This window comes from Gobius niger (genome assembly GCF_951799975.1).
Source record: "Gobius niger genome assembly, chromosome: 3".
NCBI classification, from domain to species: Eukaryota; Metazoa; Chordata; class Actinopteri; order Gobiiformes; family Gobiidae; genus Gobius; species Gobius niger.
Window position 1 is genome coordinate 41,308,645 of NC_136854.1, and position 25,601 is coordinate 41,334,245.

The 25,601-nt window shown below is 41.9% G+C and overlaps 1 protein-coding gene across 1 annotated transcript; it reads right to left on the bottom strand.

Moving 5' to 3' along the window:
* LOC306961105 (uncharacterized protein) lies at positions 1 to 25,531 on the bottom strand. The gene is made up of 11 exons (XM_079553721.1): positions 25,372 to 25,531; positions 23,609 to 23,696; positions 20,464 to 20,614; positions 17,963 to 18,139; positions 16,599 to 16,791; positions 12,115 to 12,200; positions 9,990 to 10,179; positions 5,946 to 6,033; positions 3,768 to 3,918; positions 632 to 808; positions 1 to 409 (listed from the first exon to the last, which is right to left on the bottom strand). Exons 1-11 carry the CDS (start codon positions 25,481 to 25,483, stop codon positions 212 to 214), a joined length of 1,611 nt encoding a protein of 536 aa, XP_079409847.1. The 5' UTR covers positions 25,484 to 25,531; the 3' UTR covers positions 1 to 211.
* Between the last annotated feature and the right edge of the window lie 70 nt (positions 25,532 to 25,601).

Sequence of the window (25,601 nt, forward strand, 5' to 3'; positions counted from 1 at the left end):
AGTGTGAATAGAGAAAGATGGATTAATTCTACTTTCACTTGTCATTAAAATTGAGCGTTAGTAGCTTCCACAGTCTCTACAGTCTTTGGGAAAAAAATAACAGGAACATTGCATCCTGTTGAGAATGTTTTGATGCCACTTGAAACCCAGGTATCAAGAGTTACACATTTGGTCAAACTTTACGCCACATTTTTCCGGTTTCTATTTGGTTTTAGCTGATCAGCCTGATGATGCGTGGCCTGAACATTTCCATTTTGCTGACGTCGAGTTGGTGCACGGAGTCTTTCGCCGCCAGGATGGTCTTGTGGGCCTCGTCGAACAGCTCCTTCCCCACGGCCTGCACCACGCGCTCCTTCCACGCGCTCAGCTTCGCCCGGCCCTCGAAGACGTCAACGCCGGCGGCAAACGGCTGGAAACAAGAGGGAACCGTTACTGAGGGACTAAAAGCTGCAAGGTCCTGCTTTAGAAGAGGGTTAGCAAGGTAACTTAAGATAACCCTGGTACTACGAAGCTGTGGTTTGCCAACAGGACTCACGACCACCACCAACAAGCGCAGCCCCAATTAAAATGATTATTCCAAGATTTTAAAATGAGTGGCACAGGTCTAAACCCCGACAGGACCCGCTCTCACCTGCATGACTTCCACGATGGCCACCAGGTCTGCGATGGAGATCTGGTCCCCGCCGATGAAGCCTCCCTCCTTGATAAACGTCTTCTCCAGCAGGTCCAGAGACGCGTTCAGATCCTCCAGAGCGGCCGCCATTTTGTCCTCAGGCACCTCCAGCTTAAACACTACGGGGGCCATCAACTGCACAACGAGCAGAAGCACACGTGAGGTCCTTTACGGGGCTCTACGATCAATCAATCAATGAATCAAGCAACGTTTATTTGTAGCACTTTAAACAACACCAGAAGACCACAGAAAGATACAACCATTTGAATGTAAACTCAATTATTGCATCCACAGAATTACAGTGAAATATGACAATATTTGAGAATGAAGTGTAGGAACTCGGCTTTTGCGGCGCACTGGAGTTCCATCCATCCATCCATCCATCCATCCATCCATCCATCCATCCATCCATCCATCCATCCATCCATCCATTTTCTTCTGCTTTATCCAGGGCCGGGTCGCAGAAGCAGAAGTCTGAGCAGATATGCCCAGACCTTCCGATCCACACACACCTCCTCCAGCTGTTCTGACCCCGAGGCGACACCAGGCCAGCTCAGAGACACAGTCCCACTAGCGTGTCCCGGGCCTTCCACGAGGTCTTGTCCCACTAGGACATGCCTGGAACACCTCCCACGGGAGGCGACCAGGAGGCATCCGGAACAGATGCCTGAGCCACCTCAGCTGCTCCTTTGGACGTGAAGGAGCAGTGACTCTACTCCGAGCTCCTCTCGGGTAACTGAGCTCCTCACCCGATCTCGACTGGAGTTACTGGAGTTACTTCCAGGATATATCTCCAGCTCCCTTGCAGATGTACTAAAATAAGCATCAGGTGGGGTAGGTTTTGTCATTTTTATGCTCTAGCGAGAAAATTGACCACTGCGTGACAAATCAAAATCAATATTGTCTCACCGTAACTTCCAGACTCACCTAATCGTCATGACACACAACCTTTGACTCTATAAATAAAACTGCTCCACTTTGCTCACACTTACCCCTGGCTCACATTAACTACGGTCCGGGTTCGGTCCTGATCCAGTCCGGGTTTGCCCCAAACTACCACTCACAGTGAGTCCAGCACTGTGGCTCCGCCGGCTCCGGCGCCAGACGCTGCGCCAGGCACAGAAACGGCACTCATGAGAACAGAAGTGCACGTGGGTTTGCCTCTTGGTGCGAGTTCACGTGATGATTAGCCCCGTATATACAGTGCCTCTCGAAAGTATTCATACACCTTGAACTTTTGCACAGTTTGTCATATTTACAACCCTAAACATAAAGATTTTATTTGTATTTTTTTACTGAACGTTCACACACAAGTAACCGACAACTGTGAAGTGAAAGCAAAATGATACATGATTCTGTTATTTTTCAAAAAATAGAAAATATGTTTTTAAACCATTCCATTGTAGATTTATCTTTGTGTTTCGGGTCATTGTCCTGCTGAAGGTGAATCTCCGCCCCAGCCTCAGTTCTCTTGCTGACTCCAGCAGGTTTTCCTCCCAACTATTCTTACAATCTCCCCAGTCCCCACTGAGAAAAAGCAGCCCCACAGCATGATGCTTCCCCCCGTATATTTGACACTGGGGATGGTGCACTCAGGACCATGAGCAGTGTTAGGTTTGCTCCATACATAACGTTTTGCATTTGGGCCAAAAAGTTCATTTTTGTCTCATCTGACCAAAGCTCCTTCTTCCACATGGAGCTGTGTCCTCCATATGACTTCTAGCAAACTTCAAACGGGATTTCTTATGGCCTCCTTTCAATAATGGCTTTCTTCTTCCACTCGTACATGAAGGCCAGATTTGTGTAGATACGACTTATAGTTGTCCCATGTACAGATTCCCCCAGCTCAGCGGCAGGACTTCACAGCTCCTCCAGAGTTATCTTGGGGCACTTGGTTACATTTCTTACCAGTGTCCTCCTTGTTTGATCTAATATTTTAGGTGAACAACCGTGTCTTGGTAAGTTGGCAGTGGTGCTTTACTCTTTCCATTTCCAAATGATGGATTGAAAAGTGCCCCGGGAGATGTTTAAATCTTGGGAAATCTTTGTATAACTTAACGCTCATTTAAACTTCTCCATAACTTTATCCCTGACCTCTCTGGAGCTCCTTGGCCTTCATGATGTTGTTTAGTGACCAATACACTCCGACCACAGCTCTGAGGGCCTAAAAGAACAGCTGAAATTATACTGAGAGTAGATTACACACAGGTGCCTCTATTTAACCGTTAGGCCAAGGTGTGAACATTCTGGAATGAATGTTATAAAGGCAATTTAATGCACTCAGAAAATGCTGTATGAATACTTATGCAAGCCCCACTTTTCACTTTTCTATTTAAAAAAAAAAAAAAAACAGAATCATGTATCATTTTGCTTTCACTTCACAGTTGTCTGTTACTTGTGTGTGAACGTTCAGTAAAAAAATCTAAATAAAATCTTGATGTTTAGGGCTGTAAACATGACAAAATGTGCAAAAGTTCAAGGTGTATGAATACTTTCGAGAGGCACTGTACGTAGTTTTTGCCAGTACAACGACTCTCCCCAGTGAAGTGGATGCTTTGCAACACACTAGTGCCCCTTTGTCACTGGTACTGAAGAAATGTTTACATTTACGACGTTACGCGCGTGTACAGGTGGTAAACGAGTCCGGATAAGTAGTGAGAAGACAGATTTTATTTTGAAATACAACTGAGCTTCTTTCCTCACGAGACCCGACTTCCTGTTTGGCTCGTGTTTTTCCGCAGTGCTCCAGGCTCCGGCAAAAACAGACTTCTTGCGGATTCTTTCCGTTGCCGCCGGACGGCCTCGGTAACCGGACCCGGACTTCGCGGAGCAGTGCGAGTGTGCAACATTGGTTTGAATGACTTTGTAAGATCGCGGAGGCCGGACCGGACCTTAACCGGATTTAATGTGAGCCGGGCGTGGGCAGTGAGTCATTTGACAGGCACAATCTCCCTAACCTCTCACATGAATTACAACATAACGACTGTCGACACATGATAGCAGCTGCTGTGACCGACAGGCTGCAGTGACGAAGCATTTTTACTTGTTCATGTTTGATCATTAGTAAAACTGGTTAGTCTTTTGTGTACTGTACCTTCATCCAGAATATCTTGGAGCCGGCCATGCGACACCCCAAGTGCTGCCAGGACAGGTACTCGTTGACCCGCGCTCGCTTCTGCAGGTCTTTGGGAAACCAGTGATCGGCCGTGTTAAACTTCTCCGCCATGTACTCTATCATAGGAATGCTGCAAAACACACACAAAAAAGGAACTTTAGGGCGTTTTGTTCAAATATAGACTTGTTTCATTCTTTATTTTGTTTTTTTTTACGTTTTGTTTTGACATATCATAATGAAAAAAAGGGAAATTGTGAAACTGTATTTCGGATTTCAGACATCAGAAAAACATTAAACAGAGTGTCCTCTTCCGTGTGAGCCAAGCATTTCACAAGACAGAATAATGGTTATTAGCGTCTGGATGATTAAGTTAGCATTCTCCGTTACTTATGTATTTATGGGCTGTTGAACCACTTTAGATTTTTCTCCAAATGTTTTCCCCTTAACTGTTTTCAAACATGACCATATATGGGCGGTTCCAGAGATGCCGTCTGTGTCTATGGTTTGACAGATAAAAAATCTTGCATCTTGAATCGATGAAGTAAACTTAAAGTTAATGTTTGTAGGAGGCTCTCTATGGTTTGCTCAAAGCTGCACATGAACACAAGTACAAGTTTCTGTGAACAGGCCATTTGTCATTTGAAAGCTAAGAACCTCCAGAGTTCAGACACTGAGCTTTAACGACTGGAGCTGCACGGGCGGTGACAGGGACTTTTATCGAGGACGTTTATTTCCAAACTGGCTGAAACTGTAGGAGACTTTCCGATTGGATAATTGTCCTGAGACACAAAACGATCATATTTATTCAATTTACAATGTACAAAAAACTCTTTACAGACTTTAACCTCTTACCAACCGCCAAAACCAAATGCATTCTCTCCTCTTTGACATTGTCGTCACTTTTTCGCTGGATTTTTGTCATATTTTTGCTGGATTTTTGTTTTGTTTTTTGCTGGATTTTTGTCACTTTTTTGCTGGATTTTTGTCATTTTTTGCTGGATTTTTGTCATTTTTTGCTGGATTTTTGTCACTTTTCTGCTGGATATTTGTCACTTTTTTGCTGTTCTTTTGTCACTTTTTTGCTGGATTTTTGTCTTTTTTTTGCTGGATTTCTGTTATTTTTTGGTGGATTTTTGTCACTTTTCTGCTGGATTTTTGTCACTTTTCTGCTGGATTTTTGTCACTTTTTTGCTGGATTTTTGTCACTTTTTTCGCTGGATTTCTGTTATTTTTTTTGCTGGATTTTTGTCTTTTTTTTGCTGGATTTTTGTCATTTTTTGCTGGATTTTTGTCACTTTTCTGCTGGATTTTTGTCACTTTTCTGCTGGATTTTTGTCACTTTTCTGCTGGATTTTTGTCATTTTTTCGCTGGATTTTTGTCACTTTTAGGTGAATTTTTGCCTTTTTTTTGCTGGATTTTTGTCATTTTTTGCTGGATTTTTGTCACTTTTCTGCTGGATTTTTGTCACTTTTCTGCTGGATTTTTGTCACTTTTTTGCTGGATTTTTGTCACTTTTTTCGCTGGATTTCTGTTATTTTTTTTGCTGGATTTTTGTCTTTTTTTTGCTGGATTTTTGTCACTTTTTTGTTGAGTTTTTGTCCTCATTTTCTTCTCGTTTTTTAAATCGCTGTTTTGAAGAAGCTTTTACATTTGGAGAATTTGAAGAACAGGAGAAAACATGTTCAGGTGGGAGTTAAGAGGTTAATGCTGCCCTGCTCTGCTCCACCACCCCCTCCCCTCCCCTCCTCTGACTCTCCACCCTCACCCCTCCCCTCACTCCCCTCCACACCTTAGACCACAGGCTGCTGATATTAAAATCGTCGTCAATAAAACCAATATTTAATGTTTACCTCATGTCTACATCGCATTAACTTTAATTAACAGCTGATTTCCGCAGTCAGGTGGGGAAGTCAGGCAGCTTGTTTTGACCCGTCTTTCTCCCCCCCCCCCCCCCCCCCCCGACTTGTGCGAGCGTTCATGTGCATTTTTCAACTCGTAAAAACATTTCCCAGAGGACCTCGTGAATAACAACGGCTAAAGAGCAAACATCATGAGACGGCAGACTCATGATCCGACTTTCTTACAAACACAGCGATGAGGCTTCTATTACACCAGTGTTTGAACAGTCTCTGGCAGGACGGGATTTTCCTCTGTACCTCTCGGCCATGCAGAAGTCTCCATCTTTGAGCGCCGGCACTTTTTTCAGGGGATTGACTTTTACGAACTCCTCCTTGTGCTGCTCCCCTGAAACAGTTACACAAACATATGACCAGGTCAGTCAGTGGGTGGACTCTCACAACATCTTATAACTTATGGGGCGTTGTACGTAAAAAAGAAAATAAAAGGGCGGAGTTTGACATTTTAAATGCACTTGGAACTGGAGCTACTTAAACTGTGATGACGCTACTGCATTTAGTTTAAGTAATGTTCCTCAGTTACAGATAAGTCAAATATTTCTATAGCTCGTTCCTTTTGTAACAGTTGCACATAAGGCCTGAGATGGCAGTAGTGAGCATAAAATCACAAACTTGTATCTAGCCCCTTTAAAGCAGTACTAAATAACTCTTCCCCCTAGAGGCCATAAGCGCAACTGCAGGTGTAGTAGCAAGTTACGATTTTTTAACTTATTAATTGTCTTGGAGAGTAAATACTACGCTGACAGGAAAGGCGAAGGGAGAGAGGGTTACTGTGCATCCAGTTATACAATGGAAATATTTTTTTTCAATCAAACTTGGCTGTGAATACTGTTTAAAGTGACGTTAGCCCGCAGTTAGCTTTGCCCGTTAGCATGTTAGCTTCTTCTTCGTGATTACATTAGTGTGTATTGCTTTCTCCGCACCGGTGGCAGTGAAGTTGCAAACATGGTTTTCTGGCCACAGACACCAGGGGGAGATGAAAGACCCTCCAATCATCCCATAAACACTTGTATTACCCCCACAGGGACTACGGAAAGGATATATTAAGGTAAACACGTTACTTAGTACTGCTTTAAAGCCACACCGCGTAGAATTTTAACCAAATTATTAAATTGAAATTCATGCATTTGTTTTATAACAGATATTTTCATCATTTAAAGAGGGGGTATTCTGCTTTTTTCAATCACATAGCACCAGTCTATATCACACTACAATGATGACCAAACCTTCTGTTGGTCTGTAAATGCAGTAAATTAGAAAAACTGCCTTGTATAAAATGTCTCTCTCAAAATGGCTGTAGTGAATGTCTTGAAATAGGCCTCTGTCTCTTTAAGAACCTCTGTCCCTTTCCGACACGCCCCCTCCACACGCTGTCTGTGGCATCAGTGGGGAGGGGGTTCTGCTGAGGAGCAGTGGTCGGTTACTCGGCTGGTGACGAAAGCTCGGAGGCGTCTCCAGGAGGTGGGGGCGTTCCTAGGAGGACTCAGACAAACCTATCCCTAAAATGGCCGCCATCAGAGTTTGTACAGATTACTCAAAAATACGTGAATGTGCCAAGGCAACACTTCAGGCATGTTTTTAATGAGGGAGTGACATGATAAAATGATGTAAAGCTTGAAAAAGTTGATTTTGCATAATACCCCCCCTTTAAAAATCCCTCATAAATGTACCACATGAGTCTTTGCTGTGAGCGGCTCAGCTCTCCTAAGACATGACTGTAACTTTACCGGGAGTGGGGACGTCTCCAGCTCGTCTCCATGGAGATGTCAACTAAAGTTAGCAGAATGTGAGATTTAAACAGGTTAGGTCCTGATTCAAAGCCATTCTTTGATTAACCACTGCAAAAATAGCATTTCCTGTGTCGAGCATGTTTTGTACTGATGACAACAGCATAGTCCAAAAGGTTACGCAGTGTGCCTTTAAAGGAATAGTTCACCGTGTTCTTACCTGAGCTGAGACGGGCGCCCTCAGTCAGGCAGAACGACCTTGTTAGCATTTGGCCTCTCCCAATGTATTCCTATAGCTCCAAACGGGGGTGAAGTTGGAAGTGACCACGTTCTTCCACGCATCAACTCGTCTAAGCTCAGGTAAGAACATATCTCAGTATGAAAAAAACTGTGGCCTGTTCCTTTAATCTTAAAATATCCCAAAGTGAACAGGAAATACACTGAAATACGACTTTGGCTGAAAATAAAGGGGAAAAAATGCAAATAAATGTACAAACGATGCACTTATCGTATTGTTTATGTGTTTATCTTATTGGACGATAAGTCCTCGTGCACTTTCAAGGACAGGGAAAAGGATCGTTTACAACAGGGGTGGGAAACGTCAGGTCCAGGGGCCAAATCCGGCCCTCCGGCACAGAACCTCTGGCCCTCAAGGTGATTATGAGAAACATTTTGACACAAATCAGAAAGTACTTCAACATTTTTAAGGTTAAATGGGAGAAATACTGTCAATACACCCAATTAGGTCATATTATGTTACCATGTACAACTCCGGCATTTGTAGAACTGGAAAAAATAAATAAAAAATTATAGAAGAAATGACAGAAACCTACTTGAATTAAGAGATTGAATCTAAAGTTTGAGTAGATTTGGTCTTAGATCAGATAAAACATCTTATCACCAATGGAACAAGTCATTATTCTCTCAACTCAGATTATATTGCATCATTTCAACTGAAAAACAAATCTTTTTAAAAGTAAAAGTTAATTTGTCTGATTTCAAAGTGGGTTTCATGCTTGTTCCATCGGCATCAGCGTTTGTATCTTTATCTTACACTAGTCCAAACAGACTCAAGTTCAACATAAAGAACCTTTATTCAAGCAATTTTAAGTCATTTATCTCATTTAAGGTGGTATTTTTTCCAGTTTAGTGCTTTACTTTGGCCCTCGGTCATTTTACAAGGAAAAAAAATTGGCCCTCACGTTAAGAAAACTTGCCTCCCCCTGGTTTACAAGGTCGGTTTAATAATTATCCCACAGCTGCAAAATGAGTGAGTTTTAAGTGACAGTTTGATATTATACAACTGTGTGTTCGCTTCAGGGCCGAGAGTTACATCATGAAGACGTTCATCAAAACAAATTCTGAAATGAAAAAGGCATCAGCTGATCGGTCGCATGATAAGCTACACTTCCATCCGCCTCAATAAACTTCATCAGCCATTTGGCACCAGGCAGGTGGACGCAGGCTTTACGAGGGTTGCATTTTTTTGTCACTTTTTGTCACATTTTTGTCATTCTTTCGTCGATTTTTTATCACATTTGTCATATTTTTGTCATTTTTTGTCACATTTTTGTCACTTTTTTGTAAAATCTTTATCATATTTTTGTCATTTTTTAATCGTATTTTTGTCATTTTTTGTCAATTTTTTTAAATTTTTTGTAAAAAATGTTATCAATATTTTGTCATTTTTTTGTCAAATTTTTATCATATTTTTGTAATTTTTTGGTCATTTTTTGTCACATTTTTTGTCACATTTTTTGTCACATTTTTTGTCACATTTATGTCATTTTTTTGTCAAATTTTTATAATTTTTTTGTCATTTTTTGTCATTTTTTGTCACATTTTTGTCATTTTTTTGTCTTTTTTTGTCAAATTTGTGTCAAATTTTTATCAATATTTTGTCATTTTTTTGGTCATTTTTTGTCACATTTTTTGTCACATTTTTTGTCACATTTATGTCATTTTTTTGTCAAATTTTTATAATTTTTTTGTCATTTTTTGTCATTTTTTGTCACATTTTTGTCATTTTTTTGTCTTTTTGTCAAATTTTTGTCAAATTTTTATCAATATTTTGTCATTTTTTTGTCATTTTTTGTCACATTTTTGTCATTTTTTTGTCACTTTTTGTCCATTTTTTTGTCATTTTTTTGTCATTTTTTGTCACATTTTTATCACATTTTTGTCATTTTTTGGTCATTTTTTGGTCTTTTTTTGTCATTTTTTTGTCACATTTTTGTCATTTTTTCGTCGATTTTTTAATCACATTTTTGTCATATTTTTATCATATTTTTGTCATTTTTTGTCACATTTTTGTCATTTTTTAGTCAAATTTTGTGTACACTTCCATCCGCCTCAATAAACTTCCTCAGCAGTTTGGCACCAGGCACGTGAACGCGGGCTTCACGAGGGTTGCGAAATAAAAACAGCAAGCGAGTCCATCCAAAGTCAATCAGTCACAAAACACGCGCGCTATTCTTCACGCTTGTTGGTGCGTTTCCAAAGCGCGCGCGCGCACACACCCGCCTCGCCCTTTTATATCACCGACATTCGCACTCACCGTTCATCAGCGAAATCAGCCTGACCTCCACGGGAAGATTGTTCTTTTTGGCGAACAGATACACCGAGCGGCAGGGCTGGGAGAGCATGTCCAGGAACAGCTCCATCTTAAACACAGACGCGGGAGGATTCAGCGGTTTGGAGGGAGAGGTTTGGTCTGCAGAGGCTGGAGAAGGAGCACGAGCGTGAAACTTTTATTATAAGCGAGGGGAAAAAAGTTCACGCCCCCCAAAATCTGTGTGAAGGTTTAGCCCCGCCCCCTTGCGTCGATGTGTGTCAGAGGTGGAATCAAGTGTTCTTAGTTTCCAAGTCACAGATGAGTCCAAGCCAAAGTCTCATGCTTTGAATTACAAATCCCTCCGACAGTCAGAGGATGTGGAATCAAAGGACAAAGTGCAAACAAACAAGCAGAGGTGGGAAGTACTCAGTTACATTATGAAGTAGCTCCGTGTTACTTCTCATTGTGGCTGATGTTAAAGTGAAGTGTGTTTCTTAGCAAAACAGTCACTAGTGTCACCGGGAGTAAATCTTTAACCTCTGAACCCCCGTCTTTACCAAGTGTATTTTCTCCCAATTCAGCCTTACCTTAACCTCTGAACTCCGGCCTGAACCGAGAGGATCTTTTTCCTCACGTCATCCGATTTTTTTTCCATCATTTTTTTGTTGGGTGTTCAACTCATTTTTGTAACTTTTTTGTCCTTTTTTTTCACACTTTTGTAATTTTTTCGTCAATTTTTGTCACATTTTAGTCAATTTTTTGTCAATTTTTTGTAATTTTTGGTCAAATTTTTATCAAATTTTCGCAGATTTTTTATCACATTTTTGTCATTTTTTCGTCAATTTTTGTCACATTTTAGTCAATTTTTTGTCAATTTTTTGTAATTTTTGGTCAAATTTTTATCAAATTTTCGCAGATTTTTTATCACATTTTTGTCATTTTTTTGTCAAATTTTTATCATATTTTTGTATTTTTTTGTAACATTTTATCACATTTTTGTCAAATTTTTGTCATTTTTTTGTCACATTTTTATCACATTTTTGTCATTTTTTGTCACATTTTTGTCATTTTTTTTTTGTCTTTTTTGTCATTTTATGTAATTTTTTGTCAATTTTTTATCACATTTTTGTTGAGTTTTTGTCACTTTTTGGTCACATTTTTGTCACATTTTTTTGTTGAATTTTTGTCACTTTTTGGTTGCGTTTTTGTCAAATATTTGTTCAATTTTTGCCATTTTTTTGTTGCGTTTACATCCTTGTTTTCTTCTCATTTCTTTGTGGCTGTTTTGGTGCTTTTTTTTCCCAAGAAGCGTTTTGATCCGTTCAGGTGGGAGTTAAGAGGTTAAGTGACAAATCATTATTTTGACACATAAAACAGATGTATTTTTCTGTTTTGTTCATTAATTCTTCATAGCAATTTCGTGGTTTACATTTTAATGATATTTCCTTTGAAAATATAAAATGCTTCACTTTATTTCATGTTTTGTTTCTCATCATTTATGTCTCGACTCAAACACTCACTCAGTCACTCACAATACTCAAGTAAAGTTTTCTCTAAACACTCTTTACTCTTATCTGAGTTAATATTTGGTCACTACTTTTAACTTCTGCTTCAGTTAAATTATTTTAAAGTGTAGTTCGCATTAGTCTTACTTGAGTGAATATTTTGGGAACTCTAAGTAATAATAGAATAAAGGTTAGCACATTAGTAACATGGCAGTAGGGTTAGAAGATCCGGTTTCTTTCTAAAACTCACCACACTAAGTCAAGTCAAGTTCATGTATAGAAAACGCACCCTTTGTTTGAACGACACACCCCAAAGATTTATCCACTTAGTTAAAAGTTAAAAACCGAAAGCGTTCATTGTCATGTTAAAACTAGGTATAATATAAAGTGACAATAGCAGGGTGGATGAATGACTTTTTACAGCGCACTCTTTGGAGGTATTCACCTTTTTCCACCCCGCCCACTTTTGCCACTTGAGCCACTTATTGGGTGGGAGCCTAGTTCTTTAATCAAACGGCATCTTTTGAGTCTTTCCTGTTAAACGGGCCTGATCACCCCTTTTTTATGAGCTTGGTCCCTAAGGGCAACCCCGGTCCAGTTGTGATTTTAGGGGCCCCCTTCACAGTCTCAGCAGAGATGCACAGCTTTCCCCATGGCACACTGCTGCTCTTCCAGGAGGATCCAGAGTTACTTCCCCCAGCAATATCCACTTGAGGCCGGAAGAGGGCATTCAGTGTGCAAAGACAAAGGTCCAACATAGCAGTGTCCTATTAGAAATAATTTTGTAGGAATGTATCATCCATATGCATGAATGCGAGTGTGTGTGTAGTCGGTGCTTTCTTTTAAAGGGATATTTCAGGATTTTTGACATAGGGCCTCATTTCCTAGTTATCCAGAGTGTGGCTGGTACCTGGAGATATTTTTTGTTGTAATTCATGCAGTTCTTATGTTTGAAGAGTTTCGTGGCGCTAGGCTAATGCAAGGCTAGCACATTTCTATGGTATCGGCTAGCCTGCATTAAAGGGGGGGTATTATGCAAAATCGACTTTTTCAAGCTTTACATCATGTTATTATGTCGTTCCCTCATTAAAAACATGCCTGAAGTGTTGCCTTGGCACATTCACGTATTTTTGAGTAATCTGTAAAAGCTCTGGTGGCGGCCATTTTAGGGATAGGTTTGCCTGAGTCCTCCTAGGAACGCCCCCACCTCCTGGAGACGCCTCCGAGCTTTCGTCACTGATGCCACAGACAGCGTGTGGAGGGGGCGTGTCGGAAAGGCTCAGAGGTTCTTAAAGAGACAGAGGCCTATTTCAAGACATTCACTACAGCCATTTTGAGAGAGCAATTTTACACAAGGCAGTTATTCTAATTTACTGCATTTACAGACCAACAGAAGGTTTCCTCATCATTGTAGTGTGATATAGACTGGTGCTATGTGATTGAAAAAAGCATAATACCCCCATTTTAAAAACAGTGTGACCCGCTCCACAGAGCACCTGAGGCAAATCACTTACAACACCAGACTAACCATATAAATGTCTGTGTCAATAGAATAATTTGTCGAATATAACTGACCTTGCATCACATGAATGATCGCATTTTGAGGGACTATTTTCTAGCAGATCACTCCGCCGCCGCGTAGCTTATACAACCACGAAGCTGATGCGCCTCAAATATAAGGTATTTTAAATGCAAAATGTTCAAATGATTCTATGGACACAGACATTTATATGGTTAGTCTGGTGTTATAAGTGATTTGCCTCAGGGGTCAGACTGTTTTTAATGCAGGCTAGCTGATACCATAGAAATGCGCTAGCCTTGCATTAGCCTAGCGCCACGAAACTCTTCAAACATAAGAACTGCTTGAATTACAAAAAAAAATATCTCCAGGTATCAGCAACACTCTGGATAACTAGGAAATGAGGCCCTTTGTCAAAAATCCTGAAACATCCCTTTAACCTTGCCTTCCTCATTCATAACCTACGTTTATTTCCACACTGTCCATCTTTGTGGGCAACTTTTTGCTTAGTTTACAGCACTACACCGTCACACGCCAGCTGGAGACCAAAATCCAATATTTGATAGAATAAGCTAATAGGCTGACAGCACTATTAGTTGACTGAAGCATTCGGTTACCTTTTCCACTACTATGAAAGTGACAAAAGCTTGAAAGTGATTATTTGATAGATTTGCATGAAAAAACGTTAGTGTAATATGTCTCATCAAAGCAGCAGCCCAGACTATCTATGCAAATGAGTCCGTTAAAGACAAATACTTACACGGGGGACCGTCCCAATTCCTCAGATTACAAACCACGTCATTTAATGAATCTTGTTGATCAAAATACTTGTAATAAAAATGACGACGGGACATCATCTGAGAATTAGACACATTTATTTCGCCAAGAGAACAAAGCTCACTGGCCTGGCACGAACCAGACTGATCCTCCATGTTCAGAGATACATGAGCCAATCATAGCACGGGAGGCGGGACTTAACGGTGCATCATCTAGGATTTCCCATAAGCCAGTGCTCCTCCTGTAACCAAAACAGTGAAGATGGCGGCCGCGACACAACGGTCTTTCACCAGTGCCCTTTGTTCGGTTTTGTGGACGACAAACATCATGGTGTAGGACAGGGGGAGGCAACGTCAGGCCCGTGGGCCAAATCCGGCCCTCCAGCACAGAACCTCTGGCCCTCAAGATGATTTTGAGAAACATTATTACACAAATAAGAGAGTACTTTTAAAGGAACAGGCCACCGTTTTTACACACTGAGATATGTTCTTACCTGAGCTTTGACGAGTTCTTTAGGACCTGTCTGATCTTCCCCCGTGCCTTCAGTCACGTAAACACAGCGCAGACGGCGTTAGCATTTAGCCTCTCCCTCTCTCCTCTATAGCTCCAAAACAGGTCAAGATAGAAGCTACCAAGCTCTTCCACGTTTTCCCTATTTAAATATGGTTACGTGAAGTGTTCCACTACAAAGTATAATTACACAAAATTAAACAATGTGGATTTTCTAAGCGGATAAAAGGGGGGACTATATTGTAATAATACCAGGAGTAGTTTGGCATCCGCACAGTAAAGTGAAGATTACTGCATGGATTTTGAACTACTCCTGGTATTATTACGTCTTACATTATAGTACATCATGTAACCATATTTAAATAGGGAAAACGTGGAAGAGCTTGGTAGCTTCTATCTTGACCTGTTTTGGAGCCATAGAGGAGAGAGGGAGAGGCTAAATGCTAACGCCGTCTGCGCTGTGTTTACGTGACTGAAGGCACGGGTGAAGATCAGACAGGTCCTAAAGAACTCGTCAAAGCTAAGGTAAGAACATATCTCAGTATGTAAAAACGGTGGCCTATTCCTTTAACATTATTAGTTTAAATGGGAGAAACAAAGGTAGAAATACTGTCAATACACCCAATGAGCTCATATATTATGTGCAATACTGACATTTGAAAGAAGTGCACTGGAAAAAGAATAATTGTTTTAAGGAAGAAATGACATAAAATTAAGAGATTGAATCTAAGGTTTGAGTAGATTTGGTCTGGTCTTAGACGAGATAAAACCTCTTGTAGTCGTTATTCTCTTAATTCAGATCATTTTGTGTAATTTCAAGCGAAAAACAATTATTTGTCTGATTTCAAGTGTGTTTTATTCTTGTTCCATTGGCGCTGTAGCATTTGTATCTTGGATTAGTTCAAACCGACTCAAATTCAACATAAAAGAACTTTAATTCAAGCAATTTCAAGTCATTTATCTCATTTAAGATGATCATTTTTCCAGTGTTGTGCTTTACTTTGGGCTAATAATCGGCGGCTTCGGCCCTCGGTCTGTTTACAATACAGAAGTCTCTTTTTGTTTGGTTGGTTCGCTCTCGTTCAAACTGCGATCCTTAGCCCCGCCTCCAGTCTCGATTTGGAAATTGCGTCCTACTACCACAATTCCAGACTGTCTTTATATGTATTTATAAATACATAAATAAAGCCAGTCTGGTTTTATGCCAGGCTAAAAGCTCACAGCCCCAGAGGGAAAACTGTTTTGACAATCTGCAGTTATTTATTCAGAACCAGAGAGAGTGTGACTAAAGTATTTGTGGCAACACAGAAGAGCGGACTGTTCTTCTTCATGAGTTCATAACTGTACAACAAAGTAAGATGGATATTAATTCTACTTTCACTTGCCATTTAAATTTCTATCTACAGCCTGTGGAAGAAATTGACGCGAATTTTGCATTGTGTTGAGAATGTTTTGATGGCACTCGAAACCTATCAAGAATGATCCTGTGACGGATTGACACTTTGTTATTCTTTTTGTTTTTTATTTTTATTATGATTGTTAAGTTCTTTTTAGGGGTGCCAGTCAGGTTTCCCTCCTGACGTATAGGATAAAGGGGTTTGTTATAATCGGTGAGTTTTCCTTACAATGCTGCAATGCTACAATCCTCACAAGGGCATGTGCTACATGGCATAAACCCTTTTGTATATATGACATACTATGAACACCATCAACACAGACAGAACATGTGGGTTATGCAAGTGTGTATTATAAATAAATACTGATATCCAAATAATATCAGTAGTGTTCAGATTTTTCTTCCCCCCGTACACAAAATAAATCCCCACTCAAAAAGGGAAAAAGTCCACAGGAGCCAGAAAGTGCCCCCCAATTTCCTCCGCTCCACAGCGTATCTAAATAAACAAAAACTGTGGTTGGCTTAATTTGTCCCTTCCAACATTTCCTTTTCAAAAATACACACACAAAAGCATTAACTTGTACGTACTGCGAGAGCACTAAGTGACGTCACACTGACGTAATGCGGAAGTGCGGTCTAGCCAGCACCAGAGTGATCTACAGTAAACATCAGTATTATTTTAGCATACTTTTATCAAGGCTCGAAACCACAGCAAAAACGCAGAATAATACATCAATCAAGGCACAAAGAAAGAAAACTCACGGACAATCTAGAGTCCAAGCGGACCTGTACGTGCGGTGCGCGGAATGACGTCACCAACGTACGTAGCAACCAGGAAGCGGTAGGTCCGGTTCATTTGGTCAAATCTTACGCCAAATGTTTCCGTTTTCTGTTCAGCTTTTAGCTCATCATCCTGAGAACCAGCGGCATGTACAATTTCATGTTGTCGGGGTCGAGATGTTTCATGGAGTCGTTGGCCGCCAGGACCGTCTTATGGGCCTCGTCGAACAGCTCCTTCCCCACGGCCTGCACCACGCGCTCCTTCCACGCACTCAGCCTCGCACGGCCCTGGAACACGTCCACGCCGGCGGCAAACGGCTGGAAACAAGAGGGAACCGTTACTGAAGGACGATGAGTTGTAAAGGTCCTGCTTTAGTCCAGGTCTGACACGCGACTACACCGACACTTAAAGCAGTACTAAGTAACTCTTCCCCCTAGAGGCCATAAGCGCAACTGCAGGTGTAGTAGCAAGTTCCGATTTTTTGTCTTGGAGAGTAAATACTACGCTGACAGCAAAGGCGAAGGGGGAGAGGGTTACTGTGCATCCAATTATACAATGGAAATATTTGTTTTCACTCAAACTTGGCTGTAAATACTGTTTAAAGTGACGTTAGCCCGCTGTTAGCTTTGCCCGTTAGCCTGTTAGCTTCTTCTTCGTGATTTCATTAGGGTGTATTGGTTGCTCCGGTCCGGTGGCAGTCAAGTTGCAAACATGGTTTTCTGGCCAGAGACACCAGGGGGCGATGAAAGACCCTCCAATCATCCCATAAACACTTGTATTACCCCCACAGGGACTACGGAACGGATTTATTAAGGTAAACTCGTTACTTAGTACTGCTTTAACCTTGTACTACGAAGAGGGTCAGTGAGGTAACTTACAAGATAGCCCTGGTTTAGTGGCAGGGCCGGATTTAAGTAAAATGGGCCCCGGGGCTAAAGTTTTTTCAGGGGCCCCCATACTGTATGTCTGTCTGATTTCTCTCTCTCTACAATGACAGGATAAATGAATGAATTTTTACATTTTGAACACAAGCACAAGTAACTTCTTAAACATAGTACTAGTTTAAAAATATAAAAATAAGGACCCCATTTTGAGCTCCGAGGCGCTCGCGGAAGAACCTTTGCTACTGCCAGACTGGTGGGGGGACTTATTTAAAAAGGGGGGCCCTCCCACAGAGATCTTTTTTATTTTAATAGTGCAATTTGGTGCATTCTCACGCATTTTAACAGACCAGTAGGTACATATTTTTTCCCAGTGTCGACTCAAAGAAAATGGCTCAGACCCTGCCTAGACCTGGTTTAGACCTGGTTTAGACCTGGTTTAGACCTGGTTTAGACCTGGTTTAGTCTTGGTTTAGTCTTGGTTTAGTCCTGGTTTAGTCTTGGTTTAGTCTTGGTTTAGTCTTGGTTTAGTCTTGGTTTAGACCTGGTTTAGACCTGGTTTAGACCTGGTTTAGACCTGGTTTACTATGACCAAACCCGCTCTCACCTGCATGATTTCCACGATGGCCACCAGGTCTGCGATGGAGATCTGGTCCCCGCCGATGAAGCCTCCCTCCTGGATAAACGTCTTCTCCATCAGGTCCAGGGACGCGTTCAGATCCTGCAGAGAACCCGCCATTTTGTCCTCCGGCACCTCCAGCTTAAACACTACGGGGGCCATCAACTGCACAACGAGCAGAAGCACACGTGAGGTCCTTTACGGGGCTCTACAGTTTATTTATGGCACTTTACAACAACACCAGGAAGACCAAAGTGCTTCCAAAACCATTTGAAACTCAACTCAATTATTGCATCCACAGAATTACAGCAAAATATGTCAATATTTGAGAATGAAGCGTAGGAACTCGGCTTTTGCGGCGCATTGGAGTTACTTCCAGGATATCTCCAGCTCCCTTGCAGATAAACGCCATAAAAAAAAGCATCAGGTGGGGTAAGTTTGGTCATTTTTATACTTAAGGACGTTAAGGGAGACAAATCAAAATCAATATTGTCTCACCTTAAAGGGATATTTCAGGATTTTTGACATAGGGCCCCATTTCCTAGATATCCAGAGTGTTGCTGATTTCTGGAGATGTTTTTTTTTGTAATTCATGCAGTTCTTATATTTGAAGAGTTTCGTGGCGCTAGGCTAATGCAAGGCTAGCGCAAAAACAGTGTGACCCGCTCCACAGAGCACCTGAGGCAAATCACTTATAACACCAGACTAACCATATAAATGTCTGTGTCCATAGAATCATTTTTAATAATAATAATAATAATACATTTTATTTATATTGCACTTTACATTTCAACGAAACCTCAAAGTGCTACAACAGAAGAATAAAATCAGATAAAAACAAAAAGAACATTCACATAGTAAAACAAAGCAGCAAACAAACAAATTAGTCCGAATAAGCCTTTTTAAATAAATGCGTTTTCAGGCCTTTTTTAAAGGCCTCAACACTCTGGGGAGCCCTCAGGGACTCTGGCAGGGCATTCCAGAGTCTAGGGGTGACTGCCTTAAAGGCCCTGTCTCCCATCGTGGAGAGCTTGGTCACGGGCTGGTGAAGGGTGTGGGTGAAAGTGGACCGTAGGCGCCTTGTGGTGGTGTGGGGAGTAACTAGCTCAGTGAGGTATGCCGGTGTAGCGATTTCAAACTACCCCCCCAATTCACCTTACCCCCCGGTACTTTGAAATTGATTTCAGACTACCCCCAGGGGTAACCTGAAACTGATTTCAAGTTACCCCCCCTGATTTCAGATTACCCCCGCCACAACATGTATTGTTTGTTTGGCTGTGTTAAATAGAAAATGCCCGGATGTTAATTGCTAATAATAGCTACAACTCTCGTAACTTTTCATCTGGTAAGGTTAGCTTTAGTTCGTAAACTCCACTATCCTTAAGGTTAGGGCTAAGGTAAGGTTAGCTTTAGTTCGTAAACTCCACTATCCTTAAGGTTAGGGCTAAGGTAAGGTTAGCTTTAGTTCGTAAACTCCACTATCCTTAAGGTTACGGCTCCAACCGCGGTTCCTGTAAGGTATTTTATGGATGAAGAAAGCAGTTGAGAAGGGGGTAATCTGAAATCAGGGGGGGTAGCTTGAAATCGCGTTCATCTTACCCCCGGGGGTAACTTGAAACTGATTTCAAAGTACCGGGGGGTAGCCTGAAATGGGGGCTAGTTTAAAATCTTTACACCGGGGCTGTTCCATGGATACACTGGTATGTGAGGAGGAAGATTTTGTAGTGGATTCTGTAATGGACGGGCAGCCAATGAAGGGACCGGAGGACGGGGGTTATTTGGTCATATTTGCGCCTCCTCGTCAGGATCCTGGCTGCACAGTTTTGGATGTGCTGGAACTTCAGCAGGCTCTTACCAGGGATCCCGACGAGGAGGGCATTTTTGGAATATAACTGACCTGCATCACATGAATGATCGCATTTTGAGGGACTATTTTCTAGCAGATCACTCCGCCGCCGCGTAGCTTATACAACCACGAAGCTGATGCTGCTCAAATATAAGGTCTTTTAAATGCAGAAATGTTCAAATGATTCTATCGACACAGACATTTATATGGTTAGTCTGGTGTTATAAGTGATTTGCCTCAGGTGCTCTGTGGACCGGGGCAGGCTGTTTTTAATGCAGGCTAGCTGATACCATAGAAATGCGCTAGCCTTGCGTTAGCCTAGCGCCACGAAGCTCTTCAAACAGAAGAACTGCATAAATTACAAAATAAAAATCCCCAGAAATCAGCAACACTCTGGATAACTAGGAAATGAGGCCCTTTGTCAAACATCCTGAAATATTCCTTTAACTTCCAGACTCACCTAAACACTGCTCCACTTTGCTCACACTAACAGTGAGTCACGATCTGAACCAAAGAGAAAACAGGAACGATTGGGGGGGGATTTCTCCGTCAAAATTCACTTCAACTTTTTCGTATTGTTGCTCCACACTGGCTTGTCCGTTTTGATTATTAGTAAAACTGGTTCATCTTTTGTGTACTGTACCTTCATCCAGAATATCTTGGAGCCGTGGAATCGAATCCCGAAGTGCTGCCAGGACAGGTACTCGTTGACCCGCGCTCGCTTCTGCAGGTCTTTGGGAAACCAGTGATCGGCCGTGTTAAACTTCTCCGCCATGTACTCCATCATAGGAATGCTGCAAAACACACAAAAATGTTGAGTGCGAGTGAAGCTACAGCCAAACAATGATGAAAAACAACTTCTGCCGTGCCCGTAATCGCTCCAACAATCAAAAAACATAATGCGGAACGACAAAGCTCTGCACACGAGGTTCACGAGAGCTTTTCTCCTGATCGACTTTTCAGAAATCAGTAGATAAAAAGTTTCGGATTATCTGAAAGGGGCTACGTGCAAGTTGGCCATTTTATACTCACTACTGCCACCTCTGGTCATACGTGTAACTGCAGCTTCTATATTAAGCTCGTGCATGGCGGCAATTCGGACCCGAAGTCACAACTTTTCGAGTGACAGTGCAGGATTTTAGAGGCAGTTGTGGTGAACAGGTCTGGGCTCATTCTACACCACAGGAAAGTACATAATTTTAACATTTTTAAACTCCGTATAGTCCCTTTAAGCTTTGGTTGAGTGGAATTGGATATATTCATTTCAGTCTCTTCGTTTACAGTAGCGAACCAAGGCGCAATGCATTATGGTATTGCGCAAGGAGCGAATTGGATAAATGTTCTGAGACACACAATTTACAATATTCAAAACACTCTACAGACCTTGACAAAGTACTTTTTCATTAAAAAAATAAATTGCTCGTTTTGAGGTGTGTAAACCAGAATACGATTTATCGATGTCAACTATTTCAGTAATCAATTACTTGTTTCAGCCCAAGAACCTTCAAACCTCTGAACGTTGACGACCGGAGGCTGCACTAGATGTAATTAGTAGGGCTGGGACGATAAGATTTTTTTCACGGCCCGATATGTATAAGGTTAAGGTTAAAGGGTCGCTCAAAAAGTTGTTACTTCAGGTCTGAAGTCATGCACGAGCTTAAAGGGATATTTCATGATTTTTGACATAGGGCCTCATTTCCTAGTTATCCAGAGTGTTGCTGATTTCTGGAGATATTTGTTTTGTAATTCAAGCAGTTCTTATGTTTGAAGAGTTTCGTGGCGCTAGGCTAATGCAAGGCTAGCGCATTCCTATGGTATCAGCTAAGCCTGCATTGAAAACAGTGGCAAATCACTTATAACACCAGACTAACCATATAAATGTCTGTGTCGATATAGTAATTTTAACCATTTTGCATTTAAAATAACTTATATTTGAGCAGCATCAGCTTCGTGGTTGTATAAGCTACGCGGCGGCGGAGTGATCTGCTAGAAAATAGTCCCTCAAAATGCGATCATTCATGTGATGCAGGTCAGTTATATTCCAAACATTATTCTATCGACACAGACTTTTATATGAAAGTGAATGAATTACAAAAAAAAAAAAATCTCCAGAAATCAGCAACACTCTGGAGAACTAGGAAATGAGGCCCTATGTCAAAAATCCTGAAATATCCCTTTAAAGGGGGGGTATTACGCAAAATTGACTTTTTCAAGCTTTACATCATGTTATTATGTCACTCCCTCATTAAAAACATGCCTGAAGTGTTGCCTTGGCACATTCCAGTGTTAATTTTGACAACATATTTTAATTTAGTTTTAGTCTTAGTCTTTTGACGAAAATGTAATTCAATTTTAGTCTAGTTTTAGTCGACTAAAATTGCAAGTAAATTTAGTCGACTAAATTTAAGACGAATTTAGTGGACTTTGCATTGATAATATTCATTATAATCATGTTTAATCTTGTTCCTCTGCTTCATGGAGCTGCTCCTCATGAACAAAGCTCAGAGTTGATCCTTTGGCAGAGAATTTAAATGATCTGAGGCTCTTTCAGACGCTCAATAGAAGTTTGGATGATTTTAGTCTCTCCTTTTCCTTTTTATTTAGTTCTATTTTAGTCGACTAAAATATCTGGACATTTTAGTCATAGTTTTAGTCTCATGAAAAACGTTTAATTTAGTTTTAGTCCAATTTTGTCGTCAAAAATATCATTTTGACTAAAATTAAGACTAAATATTTTAGTCGACGAAATTAACACTGGCACATTCACGTATTTTTGAGTAATCTGTAAAAACTCTGATAAGATAAGATAAGATGATACTTTATTGATCTCACAGATGGAGAAATTGCATTCGATGAGAGAGCATCCGGCAGCAGCACCCATTCAGTGCGCACCACTCAATGGCGGCCATTTTAGGGATAGGTTTGCCTGAGTCCTCCTAGGAACGCCCCCACCTCCTGGAGACGCCTCCGAGCTTTCGTCACCAGCCGAGAAACCAACCACTGCTCCTCAGCAGAACCCCCTCCCCACTGATGCCACAGACAGCGTGTGGAGGGGGCGTGTCGGAAAGGCTCAGAGGTTCTTAAAGAGACAGAGGCCTATTTCAAGACATTCGCTACAGCCATTTTGAGAGAGACATTTTATACAAGGCAGTTATTCTAATTTCCTGCATTTACAGACCAACAAAAGGTTTGCTCATCATTGTAGTGTGATATAGACTGGTGCTATGTGACTGAAAAAAGCATAATACCCCCTCTTTAATATAGGAGCTGCAGTTACGCACAAGACCTGAGGTGGCAGTAGTGAGCATCGAACCCTGGACCTTCTAGCACGAGTTTAAACCATTTGACTTTTATTGAAGTGTTAAGATTGAACAGAAAATGTAACAAAGTGTAACTGTTATTTTGTCCCAGCCCTGCTTATTAGGCTTTGATTGAGGGAGTCTCTATGTTCATTTTGAAGCTGGTTTTAGCCAAAGTATCTGGAAGTGAAATTGAGGATAAGTTAATATTAAAATTGTTATCAGTAAAACCAATATCTGATTTGAATGTTTACCTCATTTCTACATCGCACTGGTCAGTTTAATTAACAAGTCATCCCTGTGGTGGGGAAGTCAGGCAGCTTTCTTTTTCCATTCATTTTTCAACTCGCAAAAACATTTCCCCGTGGACCGCGTGAATCATCATGAGACGGCAGACTCATGATCTGACTTTCTTACAAACACAGCGATGAGGCTTCTATTGCACCAGTGTTTGAACAGTCTCTGGCAGGACGGGATTTTCTTCTGTACCTCTCGGCCAGGCAGAAGTCTCCATCTTTGAGCGCCGGCACTTTTCTGAGGGGATTGACTTTTCCGAACTCCTCCGTGTGCTGCTCCCCTGAAACAGTGACACAAACATATAACCAGGTCAGTCAGTAGGTGGACTCTCACAACATCTAATAACTTCTACTATTGCAACAACGTATGGAGCACGTAAAAAAGGAAACAACATAAAAGAGATGGACAGACGGATCGGTGCGGCGTCAGCAGTGATGCGGTCGCTGTATCGGTCTGTCGTGATGAAGAGGGAGCTGAGTCGGGGCAAAGCTCTCGATTTACCGATCGATCTACGTTCCCGCCCTCACCTATGGTCATGAGATTTGGGTCATGACCGAAAGGACAAGATCGCGAATACAAGCGGCCGAAATGAGTTTCCTTCGCAGGGTGGCTGGGCGCACCCTCCGAGATCGGGTGAGGAGCTCAGTTACCCGGGAGGAGCTCGAAGTAGAGTCGCTGCTCCTTCACGTCGAAAGGAGCAGCTGAGGTGGCTCGGGCATCTGTTCCGGATGCCTCCTGGTCCTCCCGCGGGAGGTGTTCCAGGCATGTCCTAGTGGGACAAGGCCTCGTGGAAGACCCAGGACACGCTGGTGGGACTATGTCTCCGAGCTGGCCTGGTGTGGCCTCGGGGTCCCCCCAGAACAGCTGGAGGAGGTGTGTGTGGATCGGGAAGTCTGGGCATCTCTGCTGAGACTGCTGCCCCTGCGACCCGGCCCGGATAAAGCAGAAGAAAATGGATGGATGGCATTCTACGCCGACTTGGGAAACACGTTAGAACGAGTTGCTAATACGTTCTAATGAGCTGGTGTTACGTTCGAACGAGAAAGCTCAGTCAAAAATGTTACGCCAAGCTCACATTAAATCCGGTTAAGGTCCGGTACGGCCTCCGCACTGGCAGCAGCGAGTTGCTGTATTTATTGGACTATAAGTCCTTGAAGTCACTTGCAGGGGACAGGGAAAAGGAGAGTTTACAAGGTCGGTTTAGTATTTTCTCATAAAATGATTAATTATTATGAAGTGACAGTTTGATATTATGCAACTGTGTGTTCGCCTAAAGGTGTCTACACACCAGACGCGGCTCTCACGGCAGGTGCGGTTGATCCTGTATATTGTCAATGGGAAGTGCGCGCACATGTGCGGGTGATGAGTGCGCGTGGCGGCAGGTGCGGAAGAGCGGGGCGAACGAGCAGCAACACGCGCCAGCTGTTCAGAGCGGAGTGAACACAAACCCGAAAAAGTATTGAAATAATATCTGAGAGAGAAAGAGGCGAGATTTGCCTCAAATGTCAGAGAAATACAGGCTGGTAAAACTATTCCACTGTCAAAGTACAAACAAAGTCAAAGTACAAACAAACAATCGGGAAACCGTTTAAGTTCATGTCTTAGTGCTGAGCAGCAACTGCGCAGTTTTTTCCCCCTAGAATCGCAGCGGCTCCGCCTGAAGTGAACACATGAGCGTCTGAAGAGGTAATGAAAGCAGCGGCGCGGTCCGTGAGGAGTGTCGGCACCACAGACTGTGTATATATAAGCATATACAGGCACATTTAAGGCTGGTTATAACATGAAGATGTTCATCAACACAAATCTGTCAAATTCTGCATGAAAAAGGCATCAGCTGATCGGTTCATGATAAGTTACACTTCCATCCGCCTCAATGAACGCGCTTCTTCTCACTACTTTACGAAGCGCACGCGCCGCCTCGCCCCATTATGTCCACATGTAACAGCAACACTCACTGTTCATCAGCGAAACCAGCTTGACCTCCACAGGAAGATGATTCTTTTTGGCGAACAGAAAAACCGAGCGGCAGGGCTGGGAGAGCAAGTCCAGGAACAGCTCCAGAGCCATTTTAAACACAAACGCGGGATGAGTCAGTGGTTTGGATGGAGAGGTTTGTATCTCTGGTTTGCAGAGGCTGGACAAGGAGATAGAGAGAGTGCGTGAAACTTTTATTTTGTGCATGTAA